We start from the raw sequence: 26,062 nt of genomic DNA on the forward strand, positions 1-26,062 counted from the left end.
AAGAAATGGAGACTATAAATAAATAAGTAAATAAAATGATCAAGGGAGAATTTAGCAGAAAATACTTCATGATAAACACATTGGTAAATTAGACTTTGGATCTGAACAAAATTATAAGTCACTTGTACTAAATAATATTATTTATTTCTGAAAGAAACATCATCCATGATGAACCAAAGGGAAGACGCAGAAAATTAAGTTTAAATGCATGGTTTTTCCATTTAACATCTTGTTTACCTTGAACATGAAATTAAAACTTTTGGTTTCTTAAGGAATATGATTTTTTTCTCTTGTAAACAAAGCAGGATATCTAGAATAAAATATATTATTTTAGTTGCTGTATAAATTGACCTGAAATTTCCACTTACATGGAAAGAACACAATTATGGAAGAAAATGCTTAAAGTTTACTGCAAGTCTCACCCAGATACATTCCATGTGTTCCCTTAGTTCTCAAATGAATGGACTGTCTTATAGTCTAGTTGAAGAAAATTTTCCTGGTGCCAGAGTGTAGGTAATTATGACCATTGTCATTTGCAGACAGGAGTAAGGTGTGGAAGAATCATGGACTTGCCCTTTGGGGATGATTTTAAGTCTGCTTGATAGTAAATAAGGAAACTTATTTTTGTCATAGCAGATTGGCTATAAACCCAATAGTTCATAGCTTGACAGGAACAAAATTAGCAAAGTAATATCTACATTTCTGAAGCATGGGGGCAAATTACATATCGCTCAGTTAGATAATTACAAATATTCTGATGATTTTCATGTTATACACACAGTTAAAAATTGATAACTTAAGGCATATATTCTTATCCACAAAGAAGTCATGGCTTTGCTGGCTGAATTTAGAAACTCTCAATGTTGCCATTCTTATTTCATACTCAGGCTTTTCCCAGGATTTTCCGCAAAGCCTCTCCTACCTCCCTGTTCCTTAGGCTGTATATGAGGGGGTTCATCATGGGGGTGAGGATGGTGTAGAACACAGACAGCCCCTCATCTTGCTCTGCAGTGTGCAAGGAGCTGGGAATCATGTAGATGAACATGGTTGGACCAAAGTAGAGAAACACCACCATCAGATGGGAAGAGCACGTGGCAAGAGCTTTATTTCTTGCCTTGGAAGAATTTAAGTGGACAACACTGAGGAAAATAAAAATGTAAGAAGTCAGAATGAGGCCAAAAGGGGTGAGGAGAAAGATGATACCAATCACAAACACAACTTTATTATAAGTAGAAGTGTCTTCACATGACAGCTTGAGGACTGCCTGTAGCTCACAGAAGAAATGGTGTACTTTTCTTGAGCCACATCTGGGAAAATGCATAGTATATGTGGTTTGCACTAGGGAATTAAATGCACCCCCTAACCAGGACATGACGGCCATCTGCAGGCAAACTTCAGAATTCATGATGACCACATATCTCAAGGGGTTACAAATAGCAATGTATCGGTCATAGGCCATAAGGGTGAGCAAAATACATTCACTGCCTCCAAGGGCAGAATGTAAATACATCTGAATTCCACAGCCAGTGTAGGAAATATCTGATGTCCCTGAGAAAAAGTTGGTTAGCATCTTAGGGACTGTCGTGGAGATGAGAAAGATGTCCATGAGGGACAGCTGGCTGAGCAGAAAGTACATGGGGCTGTGAAGCTGGGGCTCCAGGGAGAGGAGGAGGATCAAGATGGTGTTTCCTGTGATGGCAACAACATAGACAAGGAGAATGGTACAGATCAGGAACTCGACATGCCTCGTTCCCGGGAAGAGTCCAAGGAGGACAAAATCAACAATGGATGTCTCGTTTTCTCTCCCCATATTTTCCACATAACTAAAGGAATAAAAAGGAAAAGCACATCAATGCATTTAATAAAGGGGAGCCCACCTTTGGAGACAAACTGCAATAGCCAATCTGCTATGACAAATCACAGTAACTTTTCATATATTGACTTCGTGATAAAATTTACATTTACCATTATGCCCCAAATCTAGCCCACCTTTGGAGACAAACTGCAACTAGCATTTGAATTTCTTAATGACCATGTACATTAATTAATAATCTTATTAACAGGTCACTTTAAAGAAACATCATTTGGGAAAGTATTTCAAATGAGATTTCTAGAATTTGGCAGGTAAATATTTCAGGTTTCTTGAGATAAATTTCTGTTTCAATGTGATCAACCAAATAGCAGAACGCAGTTTTGCATAGAGCATATTCACTCAATCTTCTCATCATGACAATTTAATATCCTTCCCTTTGTGCATGAAAACATCTAAAAAGCATAATGATGGCTCAATTTCTCTTCCACAGTTTCTGAGCCACTAACCAGGAGAATCTAGTATCATGAGAACAGCTGTAATAGCCTGTTGGAAGAGGCTAATCCTTCATACCTTGTGATGGGGTCTAGAAGGCAGGCACAGAGTACACATTAGTTCGTAGAGTGCTATGGGGAGGTCCTGTGAGTGCAGCAAACTGTCTACTCCCACATCTTATGAGACTTCTCCCTTTTTATACACAGCAATGAGGATTAAGACAATTGGAGGATATCCAAGAAAGCAGCTATTCCAGCCTGAGCAATACATACTTACTGTTAATATCTTTTAAAAACCCAATCCTCCTATTTTTTTCATCCTGGAAACATCATTGTATCATCAAGACCTGTTGTGATCAGAGCTTCACACCAGCTGTAATATATCAGACTTCAATCTGATAGCTCTCACACCTGCTTTATTTCTCTGCCTTTTCACTTAGGAAATATTGTGTGAAGTGCTTAAGGCAATCTGCTAGTTGATGTGGGAGTGGAAAGCTTAGTAAGATAGAGAATTCTAATTTGCTGCAAAAGTACCATACCAGAAATTTTTTAAATCATTAATCATTATGACACAAAGCAGTAATAGAGTAGGAATAGACCTGTCTCTTTCTATATATCCATGTCTTACCTTTAAACTTACACCTGTATCTACACAATGTCTTTTGTGCCTTTGTACTAACAGGAGCAGAGACAGAAGGTATGTAGGTCTTCAGTCTCCTCTGTGTGACTGGTAATGGACAGGTTTTCAAATTTCAGAATCCTTTTCTTTTTACATAATGCCAGGCCATTCAGTTTTAGAGATCTACTGGTGGCATAAAAGAGATACAAGTGTTCAAGACCAGAAGAGTGGAATTTTAAGGACATTATATTTTTGTCCAGTATGGTAATAGAGATCCTAGAGTGGGGTTAAGTTGTGAAAAAACATGAAATATGATAGTGCTAAGTGATAGAGTTAAAGGCCTCATGCCTTTCTCTATTTTATTACACCAGAAAAACCTCCTCACATATAGCTTTTCTATACTTCTTCATAGAATTCATTGATCTTATGAAAAAAAACCTTAAATGGAATATTTGTCCAAAAATGGAATCATTGGCATGTTTTCAGCATTATTGTCATTACCTCTTCCAAGGTGGTCTTGCTCTGATGCCCTGTACTCTGTCCTCTAAAAGGAATCGTGATTCATGGCCAAGGGAAGTGGCCCTTTGGTGCCCTCATATTGTCTGCTCACTGCACCGTGATTCCAGGACCCGAGTGGTTGAAAGGGAGTAAGCTCGACTACTTAAGAGGAGACACAAGAGAAGGAGCCCAGTCGTGTGAAGTCAGAGTCTGGGATGCCTCCAGGGGAGTTTCCTCAGGGAATTCTATACCTCACTTCCAATTATCTTCACTTTATTTCATCAGATTGAGCTTTCTCAGGAGTAAGTACTAGAGAATAATTATCTACTCCTTTTAGAGGCTGTTTTGAGATCAGTACTCCGTTTCTCCCCCACAGCATCAGCATATTCTAGGAATTATGCTTCCATGTGTCTTAAACATTATGCCCAGTGTTCTCAACCAGACATCAGGATCAGGCCTCTGGAAAAGCCTCTTTGGTGAGACTGGTGTCTGAGAGACTCATCTCAGAAGAAAGTTGATATACAAGGAGTCTATCCTTTCCATAGCAAGGGAGGAGAAATAATTCATGTGTATAAAAGGGAATTATCTGAAATAAGGGTGTTTATAGTATAGTATAGTATAGTATAGTATAGTATAGTATAGTATAGTATAGTATAGTATAGCTCTTACATCAATGGATAGCATCCAAAGAAAAAATAAAGAAAAGTAACATTGAAAGACACATTAGACAAGATGGATTTAACACATAATATACAGAACACTCTACCCCAAAGCAGCAGAACACACAGTCTTCTTAAATGTACATGGAACAATCTCTATAATAGATCATATATCAGGGAACAAAAAAAGCCTCAATAAATTTAAGAAGACTGAAATTCTATCAACATCTTTTTATATGACAATGGTATGAAACTAGATACTAATTACATAATGAAAACTATAAAAAGCACAAACAAATGGAGACTAAACAACATGCATTAAAATAATCGATGGATTAATGAACAAACTAAACAGGAATCAAACAGTATGTGGAACCAAATGAAAATAGAAACACAATAGTTCAAAAGGTGTGCGATGCAGCAAAAGCATGTCTCAGAGGAAAGAACCTCTTTATGGCTCATAGCAATGCAGTCCTACATCAACAGACATGAAAATACAAAATAAACAAACAATCTAACCTCACAACTAAAGGAACTAGAAAAAGAACAAAGCCCAAAATTAGTAGGAGAAACATAATACAGATCAGAGCAGAAATAAATAAAATAGAGAATAAGAAAATGGAAAAATCAAGAAAACAGATGTTTCTTTGAGAAGATAAACAAAATAGACAAATCCCTAGCCAGATTTATCAAGAGACAGGATATAAACAAAATCATAAACAAAAAGGGAGAAGTTACAAACACCACCATAGAAATTCAAAGAAATATAAGAGAATTCTACAAAAAAAAGCTATATGCCGATAAATTGAACAACATAAAAGAAATGGACAGATTTCCAAAAACATACAATCTTCCAAGACTGAGGAAGAAATAGGAAATCTGAACAAACTGATTGCTGGTAATGAAACTGAATTGGAAAATTTTTAAAACTCCCCCAAAATAGAAGTTCAGGACCAAGTGTCTTCCAGGTGAATTCTAGAAACCCTTAAAAGAAGAGTTAATACCTATCATTCTTAAAATATTCCAAAAAAAAAAAAAAGAAGAGAGAATATTTACAAACTCATTCTATGAAGCCAGCATTATTCTAACACCAAAAGCAAAGGAACTCCCAAAAATAGAAAATCACAGACCAATATACCTAAAAAACATAGATGCAAAAATCCATAATAAAATATGAGAAAACTGAATTCAAAAATACACCAAAAGGATCACACATCACAACCAAATAGGATTTATTCCAGGGATGCAAGGATGGTACAATATTCATAAATCAATGTGATATACTGAGGCTCCAGAGAGGAAGGTGCTCCCAGCCTGGGGTGAGTCACCTATGAAACCAGTGAAACTGAAATAAGTCAAAGAAAAGGTCAGCTGGAAGAAAGGCTTTTGTTCCTTTTCACAGGCGCTGGCCAGGCCAGGCCTGTCCCAATCCCCCCGCTGTGGCTCCATCCGCCCCTCTGGACATGGTGCACTCTGCTTCCCCCCACCCACCCCTTCCAGCAGGAACTCCACAGGCGGGTCCTTGATGACTGGCAGATGCCAGATCACTACCTACCAGGAACTGAGGGGAGGAGAGAATGGCTGTTTTCTCTCCACCCCTTGTCCCAGGAGGCTCTGAAGTGATAAATACCTATTGATATGTAAATGAACTAAGGCTAGGCAGGAGATTCTGGAAATTCTGCCATTTACCCCACATACACCACATTTAAAAAAGGAAGAATAAAAACCGTATGATTATATCAATAGAGGCTAAAAAGTCTTTTCAGAAAATTCAACACCCATTCATAATAAAACCTCTCAACAAAATGGGTACAGTGGAAATATAACTCAAAAAAACAAGGCCATATATGACAAACCCATGGCTAACATCACACTTAATGGGGGAAAAAAAATCACACTCACTGAAAACTTTTCCACTAAGATAAGGACAGCACAAGTATGCCCACGCTCACTACGTTTATTCAAGAGAGTCCTGGAGGTCCTAGCCACAGAAATCACACAAAAAGAGATAAAATGCATCCAAATTAGTAGTAAGTAAAACTATCACTATTTGCAGGTGACATAATACTACATGAAGAAACCCCTAAAGACTCCACCAAAAAAACTATTAGAACCAATAACTGGATACTCCAAAGTTGCAGGATACAATAAAAATATACAATCTGTTGCATTCCTATATACTAAGAATAAACTAGCAGAAAGAGAATTGAACAATTATGTTTACATTTGCATCAAAAAGAATAAAACACCTAGAAAAAAGGTGAAAGACCTGTACCTGAAAACTGTAAGACACTGATGAAACTGAAGAAATCAATAAAAATCTATCCATTGCCCATGGATAGAAAGAATTCATATTATCAAAATGGCCATCCTGCCCAAAGCAATTTACAGATTCAGTGCAATCCCTACCAAAATACCAATAGCATTTTTCAATGAACCAGAGCAAATAATTCTAAAATTTATATACAACCACAAACTATTCAAACAGCCCTAGAGAAACTGGAAAAAGCTAGGGGTATCACACTCCCTAACTTCAAGTTCTACTACAAAGCTTCAATGACTAAAACAGCATGGTACTGGCACAAAAACAGACACATAGATCGATGGAACAGAATAGGGAGCTCAGAAATAAACCTATACATACATGTCAATTAATATATGACAAAGGAGCTATGAGCATACAATGGGGAAAAAACAGTCTATCAAATAAATGCTGTTGAGAAAAATGGACAGCTACATACAAAAGAACTGAATTAGATCACTGCCTTACAACATACACAAAAGTAGACTCTAAATTAATTAAGACCTAAATGTAAGATATGAAACCAGTATAGTCTAAGATGAAAACACAGGCAATATCCCAAGCTCATGCTACGAGGCCAGCATCACTCTAATACCAAAACCAGGCAAAGACACCACAAAAAGAGAAAATTACAGAGCAATATCACTGATGAACAAAGATGCAAATGTCCCCCCACAAATATTAGCAAATCAAATTGAAAAATACATCAAAAAGATCATCCATCATGATCAAGTAGGATTTATTTCAGGGATGCAAGGATGGTACAACATTCGAAAATCCATCAACATCATCCACCATATCAACAAAAAGAAGGACAAAAACCACATGATCATCTCCATAGATGCTGAAAAGGCATTTGACAAAATTCAACATCCATTCATGATAAAAATTCTCAACAAAATGGGTATAGAGGCTAAGTACCTCAACATAATAAAGGACATATATGACAAACCCACAGCCAACATCATACTTAACAGTGAGAAGCTGAAAGCTTCTCCTTTAAGATTGGGAACAAAACAAGGATGACCACTCTCCCCACTTTAACTCAACATAGATCTGGAAGTCCTAGCCGCAGCAATCAGACAAGATAAACAAATAAAATGCATCCAGGTAGACAAAGAAGAAGTTAAACTGTCCCTGTTTGCAGAGACATGATACTGCATATAAAAAAACCCTAAAGAATCCAATCCAAAACTACTAGAACTAATACCTGAATTCAGCAAAGTTGCAGGATACAAACTTAAAACATAGAAATCTGGTGCATTCCTATACACTAATGATGAACTAGCAGAGGGAGAAATCACGAAAAACCTAACCAAGGAAGTGAAAAACTTATACCCTGAAAACTATAAGACACTCATGAGAGAAAGTAAAAAGAAACCAGTAAATGGAAACACATCCCGTGCTCATGGATAGGAAGAATTAATATTATCAAAATGGTCAACCTGCCTAAAGCAATCTACACATTCAATGCAATCCCTATCAAAATACAAACAGCATTCTTCAACAAACTAGAGTAAATCATTCTAAAATTCATATGGAACCACAAAAGATCCCTAATAGCCAAAGCAATCCTGAGAAGGAAGAATAAAGCTAGGGGCATTATGCACCCCAACTTTAAGCTCTATGACAAAGCCACAGTAATCAAGACAATTTGGTACTGGCACAAGAACAGACCCATAGACCAGTGGAACACACTAGAGAGCCCAGATATAAACCCAAACATACATGGTCAATTAACATATGATAAATGAGCCATGGACATACAATGGGGAAATGACAGCCTCTTCAACAACTGGTGTTGGCAAAACTGGACAGCTACATGCAAGAGAATGAAACTGGATTATTGTCTAACCCCAAACACTAAAGCAAACTCAAAATGGATCAAAGACCTGAATGTGAGTCATGAAACCATAAAAATCTTAGAAGAAAACATAGGCAAAATTCTCTTGAATATGAACATGAGCAACTTTTCCCTGAACGCATCTTCTCCGGCAAGGAAAAGAAATAAAAAATGAACAAATAGGACTACATCATGCTAAAAAGCTTCCATACAGTCAAGGACACCCTCAGCAGAACAAAAAAGCATCCTGAAGTATGGGAGAATAGATTTGTAAAAGACATATCTGACAAGGGGTTAATATCCAAAATATATAAAGAACTTACATGCCTCAACACCCAAAAAGCAAATAACCCTATTAAAAAATGAGCAGAGGATAGGAACAGACACTTCTCCAAAGAAATTCAGATGGTCAACAGGCATATCAAAAGATACTCCACATCGCTAATAATCAGGGAAATGCAAATTAAAACCACAATGAGATATCACCTCACACCAGTTAGGATGGCCAACATAGAAAAGACTAGGTACAACAAATGCTGGCGAGGATGTGGAGAAAGGGGAACCCTCCTACACTGCTGGCAGGAATGTAAAATAGTTCAACAATGTGGAAAGCAGTATGGAGGTTCCTCAAAAAAACTCAAAATAGAAATACCATTTGACCCAGGAATTCCACTCCTAGGAATTTCCCCTAAGAATGCAGTTTCCCAGTTTCAAAAAGACATATGCACTCCTATGTTTATCACAACACTATTTACAATAGCCAAGAAATGGAAGCAACCTAAGTGTTCATCAATAGATGAATGGATAAAGAGGATATGGTACATATACACAATGGAATATTACTCATCTGTAAGAAGAAAACAAATCCTACCATTTGCAACAACATGGATGGAGCTAGAGGGTATTATACTCAGTGAAATAAGCCAGATGGAGAAAGACAAGTACCAAGTGATTTCACTCATCTGTGGAGCATAAGAACAAAGCAAAAACTGAAGGAACAAAACAGCAGCAGACTCACAGAACCCAAGAATGGACTAACAGTTACCAAAGGGAAAGGGACTGGGGAGGGTGTGTGGGAAGGGAGGGATAAGGGGGGGAAGAAGAAAGGGGGTATTATGATTAGCATGCATAACGTAGCAGGGGGTGCCATGGGAAGGCAGTATAGCACAGAGAAGTCAAGTAGTGACTCTATAGCATATTAGTACACTGATGAACAGTGACTCTAATGAGGTATGTGGTGGGGTCTTGATAATGGGGGGAATCTAGTAATCACAGTGTTGCACATGTGATTGTATATTAATGATACTGAAATAAAAAATAAACAAAATAAAAAATAAAGAAATAAAAAAATTAAAAGATGCTGTAAATGGGCAAAAAAAATAGAAAACATAGGCAAGAATCTAATGAATGTCAACATGAGAAATTTCTTTCTGGATACATCTCCATAGGGAAGGAGAATAAAATCAAAAATAAACAAGTGGGACTACATCAAATATAAAAGCTTCTTTTAGAGCAAAGGAAAACCATCAATAAAACAAAAAGTCAACTTTTCCCATATGGGAAAACATATTTTCAAATGATATATCTGATAAGGACTAATATTCAAAATATATAAAGAACCCATAAAACTCAACACCAAAGTAACAAATAATACAATTACAAAATGGCCAACAGACATTTGAACAGAGATTTTTCCCCAAAGAAGACATACAGATGCCAATAGACACATGAAAAGATGTTCAACATCATTACTTATCAGGGAAATGCAAATCTAAACCACAGTGGGGTATCATCTCACACCAGTCAGAATTGCTTTTCTCCAAAAGACAAGAAATAACAGGTTTTGGCAAGGGTATGGAGAAAAGGGAACCCTCCTTTACTGTTGGTGGGAATTTACATTGGACCAGCCACTGGAGAAAACAATATGGAAGTTAATTTAAAAATTAAAAATAAAAATACCATATGACCCAGGAATTCCACTACTGAGAATTTAGGAAAAGAAAACAAAAACACTAGTTTGAAAACATATGCACACATATGTTCATTGCAGCATTATTCACAATAGGAAAGATATGGAAACAACCTAAACATACGTCAGTAGATGAATGGATAAAAAAGATGTGGTACAAAAACACAATGGAATATTACTCAGCCATAAAAAGAAGGAAATCTTGCCATTTGCGGCAACATGAATGGACTTAGAGGGTATCATCCTAGGTGATAAAAGCCAGGCAGAGAAAGAGAAATGCCATATGATTTCATTTATATGTGGAATCTAAAAAACTGCATAAAATAAGGAAATAGACCCATAAATATGAACAGTGGGCTTCTGGTTACCATATGGAAGGGAGAGTGTCAGTAGGTGAAATGGGTGAAGGGAATAAAGAGGTATAAACCACGAATTTTAAAATGAATTATTTGCAGAAATTGAATACAAGATACAGAATGTAACCAATAATATTGTAAGATTTTGGTATTTTAAGAGAGGGAAGTGCACTTACTATGTCAACTATGTAGTAATGTATATAATCAGTCACTATGCTGCACATCTGATACAAATATAATATTGTATATCCACTTTATTCCAATAAAATAAAAAAGCTGGGACCACATCAGATTTCTATTGAATAGTTCCACTCAATGTCTGTTTACAGTGAGAAGACGACTACCTTCAAGCCACGGAGAGAGAACTCAGGAGAAACCAAGCCTGCTGACACACTGGTCGCAGAGGTCAGGCATCCAACACAGAACAAATAAGTCGTGGCTGTTTGATCCACGTGGTCTGCAGTGTTCTGTTATGGCAGCTCCAGGAAATGAGTACAGAACCGACCAGAGACTCAGAGAATTCAGAGAACACCTCGCAGTCAAAGGAGGGGAAATTACCTATACAGGGGCCAAGATTAGGTTTCTCTTCAGAAACTATGCAGCAAGAAGAGAGCAGAGTGACGTATTTAAAGTGTTGACATTAAAATAAACCCACTAACCTAGAATCCTGTACCCTGAGCAACTTTCTTTCCATTAATAAAGTAGAAATAAAGACTTTCACAGATAAACCAGAAATGAGGCTGCTAGTAGACCTCCTTGCAAGAAATGTTCTCCAGAGAGAAGGAAAATTGTATATGACAGAAACTGGGGTCTACATAAAGAAATGAAAAGCATTAGAGAAGGAATACATGAAGAGAAAATGTTTTATTTTCTCATTGTTAATTGATCTATCACATAACAGTTTGTTCAAAATAGTAATATTTGATTATTATAACTTTTGGGTAAATGAAATGAATGACAGCTATGATTCATGGGATAGGATGGAGGAATTAGGAGTACATTGTTTTTGTGAGGTTCTTACACAATCTGTGTAGCAGTATACTGTTTTTAGGAAGTGGACTTAGATTAGTGGTAAATGTGTATTGCAAAGTCTATGGCAGCCATTAAAAACTTTAAAAATGATATAATTTATATTCTAAGAAGAGAGAAAATGGAACCATATTATAAGCTCAACTAAAGTCATAAAAGGAAGAAAAAAAGTGGAAGACAAAAGGAACACAGAAGAACAAAAAAATATGATACATATTTGATACAGCTGGATTCAACTATATCAATAATCACTTCAAGCATCAATAGTCTGCATAGATCAACTGAAGACAGAGGATGACAGATTGGATCAAAAAATCAAGATCAAACTCTGTTGGCTGCAATAAACCAGCTTTAAATATACATACACATATATATTAAAAGTAACAAGATAGAGAATGATTTATCATGCTTAAATAGCTATACTAATTTCAAACAACAGACTTGAGAGCAAAGAAAATTATCAAGGATAAAGAAGGGCATTATGTAATAATAAAGTGGAAAATTCTCTAAGGAGATTTAGCAATCCTTAGTGTGTATACACCTAACACCAGAGTTCTAAAATATGTAAGATAAAAACTTATAAAACTGCAAGGAGAAATAGATGAATCCATTATTATAACTGGAGATTTCAATATTCCCTCTATCAGAAATGCATATATCCAACAGTCATACAATCAGTAAGGTTACAGTTGAATTTTTTAAATCCTGCTGATCAGCTGGATGTAATGGACACCTGTAGGCTGCTTAATCCAACATCTACACAAACATTTCAAGCATTTGCATAGAACATTCACCAAGTCAGACCACATTCTAAATGCAGCATAAAAATTTGAAAGAATGTAAACAATATATCACTTCTGACCACAATGGAATTAAATGAGAAAACAAAAGAGACAGCTGTAAATTCCCCCCAAATATTTGGAGATTAAACAGTACACTTCTAAATAACAAATGGGTCAGTGATGAAGGGTCAAGAGAAATTTTTAAATTATATTTGGAACTATATGAAAATGAAAATGAAATTATTACTATCAGAAATAAAAAAGGAGGTATCACTATAGTTCCCACAGACATTAAAAGAATAATAAGAGATACTATGAACAGCACACTGATAGCCTAGATGATGAGACCATTAACCCACCATTAACCACACATTCGATGATCTAGTTGGGCATATTCTATGTCGACACTTTTGGTAATCTAGAAGAAATGGACCAATTCCTTGAAAAACACAAGCTGCCAAAACTCACACAAAAATAAATAGATAATGTGAATAGAGCTGTATCTTTTAAAGAAATTGAATCAATTATCAATAACCTTCTAAAATAGAAACTAGATGCATTTACAAGTGGATGTTACCAAAACTTTAGGAAGAAATTTGCCAATTATCTACAATCTCTCCCAGAAAACAGAAACTGAGGGAATACTTTCTAAGTCATTCTATGAGTCCAAAATTACCCTAGTATCAAAACCAAAAAGGTCATTACAAGAAAACTACAAATAGCTCTCATGGTGCAAAAATCATCAATCAAAAAATATTAGCAAATCAAATCTGATAAAGTATGCACCTTGACCAGGTAGGATTTATTCCAGACAATCAAGGGTATTTCAACATTCAAAAACCAATTAATGTAATCCATCATATCAATAGGCAAAAGAAGAAACCATATGATATCAATAGACACAATAAAACATTTGGCAAAATACAACATACATTCATAGTACAAACTCTCATCAGTCTAGGAATGCAAGGGAACCTTCTCAGAATGATAAAAAGACATAAGTAAAAATCATACAGGTAACATCATATTTGGTTGTGAGAAACTAGAGTATTTCCTACAATGATAAGGATCAAGGCAAGTCTGCCTTCTCTCATCACTCCTTTATAATATTGCTCTGGATGTTCAAGGTAATGCAATGAGACAAGAATAGGAAATAAAAGATCTACAGTAAAAATATCTGTGTGCATAGGAAGCATGATTTTCCATGTAGAAAATCTGAAATAATCACCAAAAATCCTCTCTGGAACTAATAAGTAATTACAGCATGTCTGCAGCATGCAAGCTTATCACACAGAAGTCAAATGCAAGTGGTGAACAAATGCAATTTGAAATTAAATACACAATAGCATTTAGTTTAGCACCTCATAAAAAATTAAGTACTTAAGCTATAAATCTAATAAAATATTAACAAGATCTATATGAGGGAAACTACAAACCTCTGAAGAAAGAAAGAAAACAACTAAATAAAAGGAGAGATAATCAATGTTTATTACAGGATGATTCATTAATGTCAAGATGTCAATTTTTACCAGTTTGGTCCATAGATTGAAGGAATCCCAATTAAAATCCCTAGTTCTCTTGTGGACATTGACAAACTGACTAAATTTTATCTGGCTAAGCAAAACACTCAGCATAGTTAACACAATATTGAAGAAGAACAAAGTCAGAGACCTGCCACTACCAAATTTCTTGTCTTGCTACAAAAATATAGTAATCAAGACAGGGTGTTGTTAGTGAATTATTAGACAAACAGATCAATGAAGCAGAAAAGAGAGCCCTGAAAGAGACCCACACTAATATTGTCAACTTTGACAAATTATCAAAGACAATTCAATGGAGAAAGTGTAGTCCTTACAACAAATGGTGCTGGAACAACTGGGTATCCACATGCAGAATGTGGACCTTACACTGATCATAAAAAGTAATTTAAAATTTAAAGACTTTACATGCTTCTTAAAATTTAACTCAAAAAAAATCATAGACATGAATGTAAAATGCAAAACTTTAAAACCCCTAGAAAATAGCAGGAGGAAATACAGATGACCTTGTGTCTGAAGATGACTTTTTAGATACAACACTAAAGGAAATAATGACTATATTAGACTTTATTAAAATTGTAACTTCTGCTCTACAAAAGACTGTCAACACCCTGAGAAGAGAAGCCACAGACAGGAAGAAAATATTTGCCAAAGAATCTCTGATAATAAACTGGTATCCAACATATGCAAAAATTCAAATCTCAGAACAAAGAAAACTTCCCTCAAACAACCCAATTAGACATATGCAAAAGCAATAAACAGACACTCCATAAAGAATATATACAGATGGCAAATGAGCATAGGAAAAGATGCTCACTATCATATGGCATTAGAAAACTAATTGAAACAATGAGATAGTTACCACCACACACCTCTTACATTGATGAAATCCAAAACACTGACAACACCACATTCTGGTGAGGCTGTAACCCCAGAGAATAACAGCGGCTGTCGTTCATTGCTGGTGGAAATACAAAACGGTGACACTGCTTTGGAAGGCGGTATGATGATTTCTTACAAAAAAAATTAAATGTAGTCTTATATGATCCAGTCACTGTGCTTCTTGGGACTTACCCGACAGAGTTAGAAACACTGTTGTCCATACGAGATCCTTCCTGCAGGTGAGTGTTTATAGCAGTTCTTTTCATAGTTGCCAAAACTTGGAAGCAACCAAGATAGTGTTCAGTAGGTGATGGATAAATAAACTGTGGTACATTTAGATGATGGATATTATGCAGCAATAACCAGAATGAGTTCTAAGCCACAAAAAGCCAAGTAAGAACCATTCTCTTGGTTTGCACCCATCTGGAGGTTACACGGGTAAACATACCAGGACGATCGGAATTGTTGGTAATACGGGAATCATTATGGCGCCTTCCTCAGGAGGGTGGGGAGGAATGATGAAACAAGCCGGCACGCCGAGCACACTCGCCCCTTTTGAGGCAGAACGAACACGAGGAGATGCCTAGCGAGACTCTGGAGCTGTGGCTCCGGTGCGACAGCGGCGGGTACGCCTGGTTGCAGCACTGTCCTGCTGCCTCCGGGAAGTCGCCGTCGGAAGACTGGAAGAACAGAAAGGTCCGAAGTGCTGCCCTTTGAAGACCTCCTAAACAGTAATAAATGGGTTAATTTATGTAACAGAAAAACTTGTAAGACCCTTAAGTTTAAATGACTGCATGAAAGAAGCCAATATGAAAAGTCTATGAACTGTATGATTCCAAATACATGATATCAAGGAGGAGGCAAAACTGTGGGGACAGGAGAGGGACCTCTGGTTGCCAGGGGTTAGGGAGAAGGAAGGGCTGCCTCAGTGGAAAAGAACTTATTCTCAGTTCAATGAAACTATTCTGCATGATACTGTGAGTGTGGATACATTTGTCAAAATCAGTGCAATGTACACCACCAACAGCGAGCTCTAAGGGAAACTGTGGGTGAATATAATGTGTCCAGGTAGGGTCATCAACGTACTAAAGGCACCACTCTGGTGTGGAATGTTGAGTCTGGGAATCTGTGAGCGTGTGGGGCAAACAGTATATGGAAACTGTACTGACTGCTTAATTTTGCTGTGAAACAAGACTGTTCTAAAAAATAAAATCTATTAAAAAGAAAACTATGTCTCTACTCTTCTATTATTCAAAATGTCAGTGATAAAACCCTAAAGAACCTGGCATATTAAGAAATGGAAACTTTTCAACTTTGTGGGGAAAAGAAGGTTCACAGACATCAATGCTGAGAAGACACAAATATTGAAAATGTGTGAAATATTTTAAGGTAGGCACTATAAGATATCCCAAGAATTAAGGATGTAAACACATAGTAGGAACAAGAGGAAGTCTCAACAAAGAAGTAAGAATTCTGTAAACTTTTAAAACTAAAAAGTACAGTAACTAAATGAAAAACTCACTGCATGTGTTCAAACACAGTACAAATTAAATATAGTGAAATTGAAGATAGACCAATCCCTAGCCAATCTAAATAAAGGAATTTTTCACAGAAACAGAAAAACAATATTAAATTTTGTATGGAAGCCACAGAAGGTGTGAAACAGCTAAACCAATCATGAGCAAGAAGAATAAAGCTAGAGCTGTCACACTTCCCTACTTCAAACTATATTACCAAGCATTGTAATCAAGAGCCTGGTACCCAAAAACAAAGACCAGCTGAACAGAACCAAGAGCCCAGAAATAAACCCCTGCATACACAGTCAACTACTATTTGACAAGGGAGTGCAAGTCCTCAACAGGCAAAGGGTGTCTCTGATAAATAGTGACAGGAAAACTGGATGACCACATACAGAAGAATGAAACCAGGCCCCTGGGTCACACCACTCACAAAGATTAGCTCAAAATAGACTGAAGACTTAAGCATAAGGCCCCAAACTATAAAACTCTAAAGAAAACAGAGGGGAAAAATCTCACTGACATTGGTCTGGGCAACATAGTTTTCAGATATGACAGCAAAACAGAAGCAACAAAAGCACCATTTTTAAAAGGGGCTACATCAAACCAACATACCGCTGCCCAGCAAAAGAAGCCACAAAATGAAAAGGCGACAAAGGCATTGGAGACGTTATTTGAAAACTATTTATCTGGTAATGTGTTGATTTCCAAAAAATATAAGGAACTCATACAATTCCCTAGCAAGAACAAACAATCTGATTTAAACATGGGCCTGAAAGGACATTTTCCCAAAGAAGATATATGAATGGCTAACAGGTATTTGAAAAAACGCTCAACGTCACTGATTAAACGGGAAATACAACATAAAACCACAATAATACATCACCCCACACCAGTTGGAATGGCTATCATAAAAGGATAAGTGAAGACAAGTGCTGGGGAGGGTGGAGAAAGGGGACCCTGGTGCTCTCTGCTGGGAATGCAGATTGACACCATCAACTGTGAAATGCAGGTTCTTCAAAAAACTAAACATAGAACTACCATATTGTCTCACCTGAGGGGGTACCAGAAAATATTTCCCCCACCCCGAGATCCCTTGGCAAGTTCACTCTGGATTCAATGAGACCAAATAACAATAATGCAATTAGGGCTAAAAGGGTTTATACAAAGCTTTCGTCTCATGGTGGCAGGTCGGGTGCTGGAATCATGTCTGCCCCTGGAGCATTTGCAATCCATCTCTACTTCCAGGCAGGGCACTGGGCAGAGCACTTTATACAGTGACACCGACAATAATGGCTCATTGCCGACAGGCGTAGGAGCAGGCGCTCAGCAGCAGGCCAGTCACATCATCAGGTAGCTTAGGGTCAGGTGAGAATCCAGGCTATGGGAACTTTCATCTTCCCTGTACTTATGGTCCAGCAGTCACTCATGGATATTGTCTCACCAGTGGGTTTCAGCCCCAGGCAAGTTCACTCTTGATTCAGTGAGACTGAAAAACTACAATGGAACATTTTTGGGGTGAAAGGGTTTATACCTGGCAGGTAAATCACTAGAATCCCATCCACTCAGAGCAAGTCTGCACGCAGCAAACTGGCCTCTGTCTCTGGGCATCTTGCACCCACAACCGTCTCAGTCTCTATCCTCAGCACTGCCCCCACTCCAGCCTCTGCTCTCCTGCAGCCGTGCAGCCCAGAGCACTGGGAGAAACTCTTTATATAGAGTCAGTAACAACATATTGCCCACACATGTTCAGGGAGCCACCTGACCAGGGCCAGGTGAGAATCCTGGCCACAGGAACCTTCACTTTCTCCACAGACATATATCCAAAGAACTAAGAGTAGGATTCCAGTGGCAAAAACATGTCGGAGCAGGAGGGCCAGGTGGAGACCCCCTCCCACACACACACCAAAGGAGCAGCAGCAAATACAACTAACCCTGAACATGACCCGAAGGCTGCAGGACAGACCACCTGCACCTGTGGAAGGGGAAAGCCCACACTGAGAAAGGTAAAGGGGCAGAACCGTGATCTATGGGACATGAACCCTTGCCCCACCCCAGCCCACAAGCAGATGGAGGGGAATGGAGCAGGTAGGGAATGAGTGCTCAGGAGCCCAGCTCGCCTGGCCCTGGGGATCTGCTCCTGGAACACAAGTCCACATTGCACTGGGCTTCGGCGGTTAGTAGGGGCTGAATGCCTGAGGATCAGGAGCACTCGGGAGCTTAGACCCCTGTGGTGGAGGAAAGAACTGCTATGACAGTCCTGCTGAGGCCCAATGACGAGGCAGCAGGTTGAAAGATTTACCAACAGCAGGAAGTGTTCGAGGGGGTGGTGGTCAGAGAAGAAAGGTCAGGTGCACATGCTTCCCCAGCCTCCCATCAACCCGTCTTGCCAGACGCCTGAAGAGCCAGCTCTAAATTCCGCCGCTCCCTCCCTGGTGGCTCAGCCCGCAGCGGTGCTCACCTGTACACCCACCACAGCCCGCAGCTGCCCAGCAGACAGGGCAGCCCTGCCCGGGGTGAACCCGAGTAAGCGTGCCTCACAAGTGGTGCCCAGGGTGGAGCTGTCAGCCTCTGCTGACCACCACTGCGGGGAAATGGGCAGAGAGGAGGCCCCGCCCACTGCCCACCAGCAGCACCTGGGTTCCGCCTCAAGGGGAAGCGGCTCTGCTGAGCTCAGGACACCTGCCTCGCAAAAAAGGCCATTACTCTCTAGAGCAGGATGCGTAGATGATCTGCTTAATACAAAGGAAGCAACACAGAAGCCCAGGCTAAACAAGAAGAGAGGAATATGTCTCAAACAGAAGAACAAGGTAAGACGCCAGAGGAAGGATTAGACAAATTGGAGGTTAGCACTCTTCTTGATAAAGATTTCAAAGTAACAGTCATGGAGATGCTCACTGACCCGGAGAAAAGAATTGATGGTATCAGTAAGATTAACTTCAGCAGAGATGGAAAATACGAAAAAGAGCCACTCAGAGCTGAAAAGTACAACTGAAATGCAAACTACAAGAGGGAATGAAGAGCACCCTGCTGGAAGTGAAGGATGGGATCTGTGACCGGGTCAGACCAGGAGAGGGACCAGGCTGAGGGACAAGGGAACAGACACTTCCCAAAATTGAAAAGATGCCAAGAGAGCTGTGTGAAGATTTAAATTAAACAACATGTGCATAACTGGGGTCCCAGAAGAAAAGAGACAAATGAGTAGAAAGCCTCTTTGAAGAAATAATAGCTGAAAACATCTCTAATCTGGGGAAATAGACACGCAGTTCCTAGAAGTACAAAGCCCCTAACAAGATGAACCCCAGGAAAACAGCAGCAAGACACGTGGTAATGAAAGTGGCAAAGATTAAAGGTAACGACAGTCACCTTATGCAGGAAACTCCATCAGGCTCTCGGCAGATTTCTAGCAGGAACTTTACAGGCCAGAAGGGAGTGGCATGAAATAGTCAGTGTATTGAAAAGGAAAAACCTACAACCAAGAATTCTGCCTGGCAACGTTATTGGACACTTGGCTAAGGGACTCTGTCGGCGTGGTGACTGTCCACACTCAGCCATGGGGAAGTTATCAGGAGGGTCTGCCCAGGTCACTATGTGAGTGTTATTATTAGTGGATGGAGTACAAAGTAGACAAAAGCACTTTGAACCTGAATGGAATAATAAGCACAAGAAATATGTGAATGGAGAAGATACACAGAGACTTTGACAAGAATAACTGTATACCCTCCACAGAAATGAACAGCCCAGCCTATAATACTCGGCAGTGTCCGATCATGGGCTGCGGGGTCAGAACCTGAGTCAGAATCCGTCATGTATGTAGCTTCCATGTGATGCAGGAAAATTGGCTCATTTCCATTTCCTCATTTGTAAAATGAAAATGGTGCATAACTAATGCAACTGTTTTAAGAAGAAGCAACTTTCTAGGAGGTTGTCAGTGAACATGTAGTGACAGTATTAATGGGTAAATTCAGCTTTCCCACGAAAACCAGGTATAACACAGCAATACCATATATTATGTTATTAGTGTATTTAACACTATGTTCAGGAAATTTCCCAATGTTAAGACATACAATATGCCATGTAACTCTTGATAAAAGGAGATATGTAGAGAGGTACTTTTAGCTGATAGAATTCTTCTTAAAATAATAAAATTAACAATTTTATTAATAAGATTATTTGGCATTTGGTTGCATGAATAAATGAACAAATCTGAATGTTGATTTCCTGATATTTAAGATGTGGAAATGTTAAGGCGAAATGTTATTCACTATAAAAGTATGACACATCAAGGAACATATTTGAAAAGTTATTTTAAAACCATATAACACCACAAGATTTTACTGAATGACTTTAAAGTCATGAATTATAGAAGAGAATTTAATAGCCCATGGTTTGGAAAATCCTTTATTTTAAAGATATAATTATCTGCCAAATGAATATATATATACCTAGAAACATTTAATCAATAGAATATTTTTGCAGGTGAAACTGGATGAGGTCGGGTCCTGATGATCTGGCTCTCCATAAAGTTTGCCTTCAAGCAAAGAAACTGGAATTACAAGGCATTATTTAGCAAAGTCACCAAAGAGCATATAAAGGCACTGAGAAGAGAAAACTAACAATGAAAACATTATCTAATCCTTTAGTTTTTACAGAAGTATAACTTAAAACCGTGATAATCCATAGTAGATTCCATTCTCTTCCTGGGCAAAAATGAAAATCAAACTTGATAAATTAAACTGGTTTGGGAGGAAAATACACTCTCATAGTTAAAGTGGTGAAACATATTTACAGAATATTCAGTTCTAATGAAGTATAAAATATTCTCTTATATAGTAATTACTGTAATATCAGAAATTTATATAACCATCTGTAGATAGGGAATTGTTAGACAAATCAAGGTGTCTGTAGATTTTTACACATATTTTTAAGTAAGGGCATGCACAGGGAACAATGTCCGTGAGAGAATGATGCACGGGAAATTCAACTCGTGGAATCATGTGGAATGGCGCTTCTGTGTGTGGTTTATGCCTGCTCGTACATGTGTCTACGTAAGCACTCATATCAGAGCGTTGTAATAGTTTTCCTCTTGTAACACATATTCATTCAAGTCACAAAATTGATGAAATAGAAGCCAAGAAATCTCCCAACAGAAACACACACACACACAGCCCCCAGGACTACCAGTGCTACCACTAACTTTTTCCCTCAAATATTTATTGCTCCTCAACCATCACTAAATATCACTGATCCTCCAGCATGCATACGAGACTAGAGGGATTTTATATCATTGGAATCTCATCATGTGTACAATATTCTGGTTGAAAAATTCTTTACATCCCAGCATGGAGACTGGTGGGGGTGCTTCACATCCAGGAAATAGAAGGTAAGTTGATCACCTGTTCATTAAAGAAGTAATTATTCTATTATGGATGTATGCCAGGATTTATACTAAGAAAGGTGATATATGGGTATGTGTCTAATTCACAGAGATGCGCTTTGTAGAAATTATTACAATACAAAGGAAGGTAGAGCAGCTGATTCGGGAACAATTCCCAGACAATGTGACATCAAGATGCCTTTTGCTATCATACTCCCCCCCATCAAGGAGAACTCCTGTGAATGTCAGTTTATTGCACAAATGACCTCAAATGGGCCAAGATTTCTTTTAGGGATTCTGTGACCTTAATGATGCCTATTCGGATAATTCTGTTGGTCTCTAACGTCTGCACTGATTCGGTATATAATATGGGCCAGCTTTCTATAGCTGTGCCCCAGAGAACTCAGTTGGGAGACAAGCAAATGGGTGGACCTGTGTGCTGCCCTGGAATTCCCTTACGGAGACAAAGGAATGGGCCAAGAGCCCACTGATGAATGGTTACGGAAAATATCAAGATATTTTGGCAAAAGCCAAACATAATGAAGACTTACTCAGCCAAGACCGAGTTTCCAATAACTGAGCTCACAAAGAACACAGCCCCTTCCATGTGGGGTATAAAACTGCCAATTGGTGGCACATGGAAGTTTGGGAATATGAGAGCTATATCTACATTTGGAAATAGTCTGAAAAGCCCCTTGTAGTTAGAAACACAAAAGAATGAATTGAGATTCATCTACTTTTTGTAGGAAAGCCTAACTCCTCCCTGTCTTTCCTCCTGAACAAAGATCTCCAGAGCAGGGGGCGGAAGATGGCGGCGTGAGTAGAGCAGCGGAAATCTCCTCCCAAAACAACATATATCTATGAAAATATAACAAAGACAACCCTTCCTAGAATAAAGACCAGAGGACACAGGACAATATCCAGACCACATCCGCACCTGAGAGAACCCAGCGCCTCGCGAAGGGGGTAAGATACAAGCCCCGGCCCCGCGGGAGCCGAGTGCCCCTCCCCCCAGCTCCCGGCGGGAGAAGAGCAGGCAGAGCGGGAGGGAGACGGAGCCCAGGGCTGCCGAACACCCAGCCCCAGCCATCCGGGCCAGAGTGCAGGGCCCTCGATACTGGGAAAACAGGGCAGCAAGAACAGTGAGCAGGCACTGGAGGCTGGGCGACAGAGGACATAAGAAAAGCGCGCGACCATTTTTTTTTTTTTGCTTTTTTGCTGCTTTATTTTGGCGAGCGCTTTTTGGAAGTCTTAAAGGGACAGGGACCCCAATATTAGGGAAACAGGGCAGAAAGACCGGTGAGCAGAGGCCTGAGGCTGGCACCGGAGAATAAAGAAAAACGAACGACCACCTTTTTTTTTTTTTAATTAAAAAAAATTTTTTTTTCTTGTTTTTTTTGTGGTCGTTGTTTTGTTTTGGCGGGTGCTTTTTGGAAGTCTTAAAGAGGCAGGGCGGGCCACTTAATCCAGAGGTAGGGAATCCGGGATCTCTGGGCACCCTAACCCCTGGGCTGCAGGGAGCAGGGAGGCCCCTTACGGACATAAATAGCCTCCCAGCAGCTCCTGCTCCAACGCGACTCCACCATTTTGGAGTAGCTGCCCGAGCCAGGCCACGCCCACAGCAACAGCGGAGATTAACTCCATAGCAGCCGGGCAGGAAGCAGAAACCCTGTCTGCGCGCAGCTGCGCAGCACAAGCCACTAGAGGCCGCTGTTCTCCCAGGAGAGGAGGGCCACAAACCAACAAGAAAGGAAGTCCTTCCAGCCGTCACTCGTCCCAGTTCTGCAGACTATTCCTATCACCATGAAAAGGCAAAGCTACAGGCAGACAAAGATCACAGAGACAACACCAGAGAAGGAGACAGACCTAACCAGTCTTCCTGACAAAGAATTCAAAATAAGAATCATAAACATGCTGACAGAGATGCAGAGAAATACGCAAGAAAAATGGGATGAAGTCCGGAAAGAGATCACAGATGCCAGAAAGGAGATCGCAGAAATGAAACAAACTCTGGAAGGGTTTATAAGCAGAATGGATAGAATGCAAGAGGCCATTGATGGAATTGAAATCAGAGAACAGGAACGCATAGAAGCTGACATAGAGAGAGACAAAAGGATCTCCAGGAATGAAACAATATTAAGAGAACTGTGTGACCAATCTAAAAGGAGCAATATCCGTATTATAGGGGTTCCAGAAGAAGAAGAGAGAGGCAAAGAGATGGAAAGTATCTTAGAAGAAATAATTGCTGAAAACTTCCCCACACTGGGGGAGGAAGTAATCAAACAGACCACGGAAATACACAGAACCCCCAACAGAAAGGATCCAAGAAGGGCAACACCAAGACACATAATAATTAAAATGGCAAAGATCAAGGACAAGGAAAGAGTGTTAAAGGCAGCTAGAGAGAAAAAGGTCACCTATAAAGGGAAACCCATCAGGCTAACGTCAGATTTCTCAACAGAAACCCTACAGGCCAGAAGAGAATGGCATGATATATTTAATACAATGAAACAGAAGGGCCTTGAACCAAGGATACTGTATCCAGCACGACTATCATTCAAATATGACGGTGGGATTAAACAATTCCCAGACAAACAAAAGCTGAGGGAATTTGCTTTCCACAAACCACCTCTACAGAACATCTTACAGGGACTGCTCTAGATGGGAGCACTCCTAGAAAGAGCACAGCACAAAACACCCAACATATGAAGAATCGAGGAGGAGGAACAAGAAGGGAGAGAAGAAAAGAATCTCCAGACAGTGTATATAACAGCTCAATAAGCGAGCTAAGTTAGGCAGTAAGATACTAAAGAGGCTAACCTTGAACCTTTGGTAACCACGAATTTAAAGCCTGCAATGGCAATAAGTACATATCTTTCAATAGTCACCCTAAATGTTAATGGGTTGAATGCACCAATCAAAAGACACAGAGTAACAGAATGGATAAAAAAGCAAGACCCATCTATATGCTGCTTACAAGAAACTCACCTCAAACCCAAAGACATGTACAGACTAAAAGTCAAGGGATGGAAAAACATATTTCAAGCAAACAACAGTGAGAAGAAAGCAGGGGTTGCAGTACTAATATCAGACAAAATAGACTTCAAAACAAAGAAAGTAACAAGAGATAAAGAAGGACACTACATAATGATAAAGGGCTCAGTCAAACAAGAGGATATAACCATTCTAAATATATATGCACCCAACACAGGAGCACCAGCATATGTGAAACAAATACTAACAGAACTAAAGGGGGATATAGACTGCAATGCATTCATTCTAGGAGACTTCAATACACCACTCACCCCAAAGGTTAGATCCACTGGGCAGAAAATAAGTAAGGACACGGAAGCACTGAACAACACAGTAGAGCAGATGGACCTAATAGACATCTATAGAACTCTACATCCAAAAGCAGCGGGATATACATTCTTCTCAAGTGCACATGGAACATTCTCCAGAATAGACCACATACTAGGCCACAAAAAGAGCCTCAGAAAATTCCAAAAGATTGAAATCCTACCAACCAACTTTTCAGACCACAAAGGCATAAAACTAGAAATAAACTGTACAAAGAAAGCAAAGAGGCTCACGAACACATGGAGGCTTAACAACACGCTCCTAAATAATCAATGGATCAATGACCAAATCAAAATGGAGATCCAGCAATATATGGAAACAAATGACAACAACAACACTAAGCCCCAACTTCTGTGGGACGCAGCAAAAGCAGTCTTAAGAGGAAAGTATATAGCAATCCAAGCATATTTAAAAAAGGAAGAGCAATCCCAAATGAATGGTCTAATGTCACAATTATCGAAATTGGAAAAAGAAGAACAGATGAGGCCTAAGGTCAGCAGAAGGAGGGACATAATAAAGATCAGAGAAGAAATAAATAAAATTGAGAAGAATAAAACAATAGCAAAAATCAATGAAACCAAGAGCTGGTTCTTCGAAAAAATAAACAAAATAGATAAGCCTCTAGCCAGACTTATTAAGAAGAAAAGAGAGTCAACACAAATCAACAGTATCAGAAACGAGAAAGGAAAAATCACGACGGACCCCACGGAAATGCAAAGAATTATTGGAGAATACTATGAAAACCTATATGCTAACAAGCTGGGAAACCTAGGAGAAATGGACAACTTCCTAGAAAAATATAACCTTCCAAGATTGACCCAGGAAGAAACAGAAAATCTAAACAGACCAATTACCAGCAACGAAATTGAAGAGGTAATCAAAAAACTACCAAAGAACAAAACCCCCGGGCCAGATGGATTTACCTCGGAATTTTATCAGACATACAGGGAAGACATAATACCCATTCTCCTTACAGTTTTCCAAAAAATAGAGGAGGAGGGGATACTCCCAAACTCATTCTATGAAG

At 39.0% G+C, this 26,062-nt stretch overlaps 1 protein-coding gene across 1 annotated transcript in view; it reads right to left on the reverse strand.

Annotated features, from left to right (window-relative positions):
• Nucleotides 1–265: 265 nt before the first annotated feature.
• Nucleotides 266–26,062, reverse strand: part of LOC130680438 (olfactory receptor 2M3-like) — a 138,023-nt gene continuing 112,226 nt past the window's right edge. Inside the window, exon 2 of the mRNA XM_057491025.1 lies at nt 266–1,823. Within this exon, the coding sequence (XP_057347008.1) occupies nt 884–1,823 (940 nt within the window). The 3' untranslated portion in view covers nt 266–883. The remainder of the gene's footprint in view (nt 1,824–26,062) is intronic.

This window comes from Manis pentadactyla, chromosome 13, assembly GCF_030020395.1.
Source record: "Manis pentadactyla isolate mManPen7 chromosome 13, mManPen7.hap1, whole genome shotgun sequence".
Taxonomy (NCBI): domain Eukaryota; kingdom Metazoa; phylum Chordata; class Mammalia; order Pholidota; family Manidae; genus Manis; species Manis pentadactyla.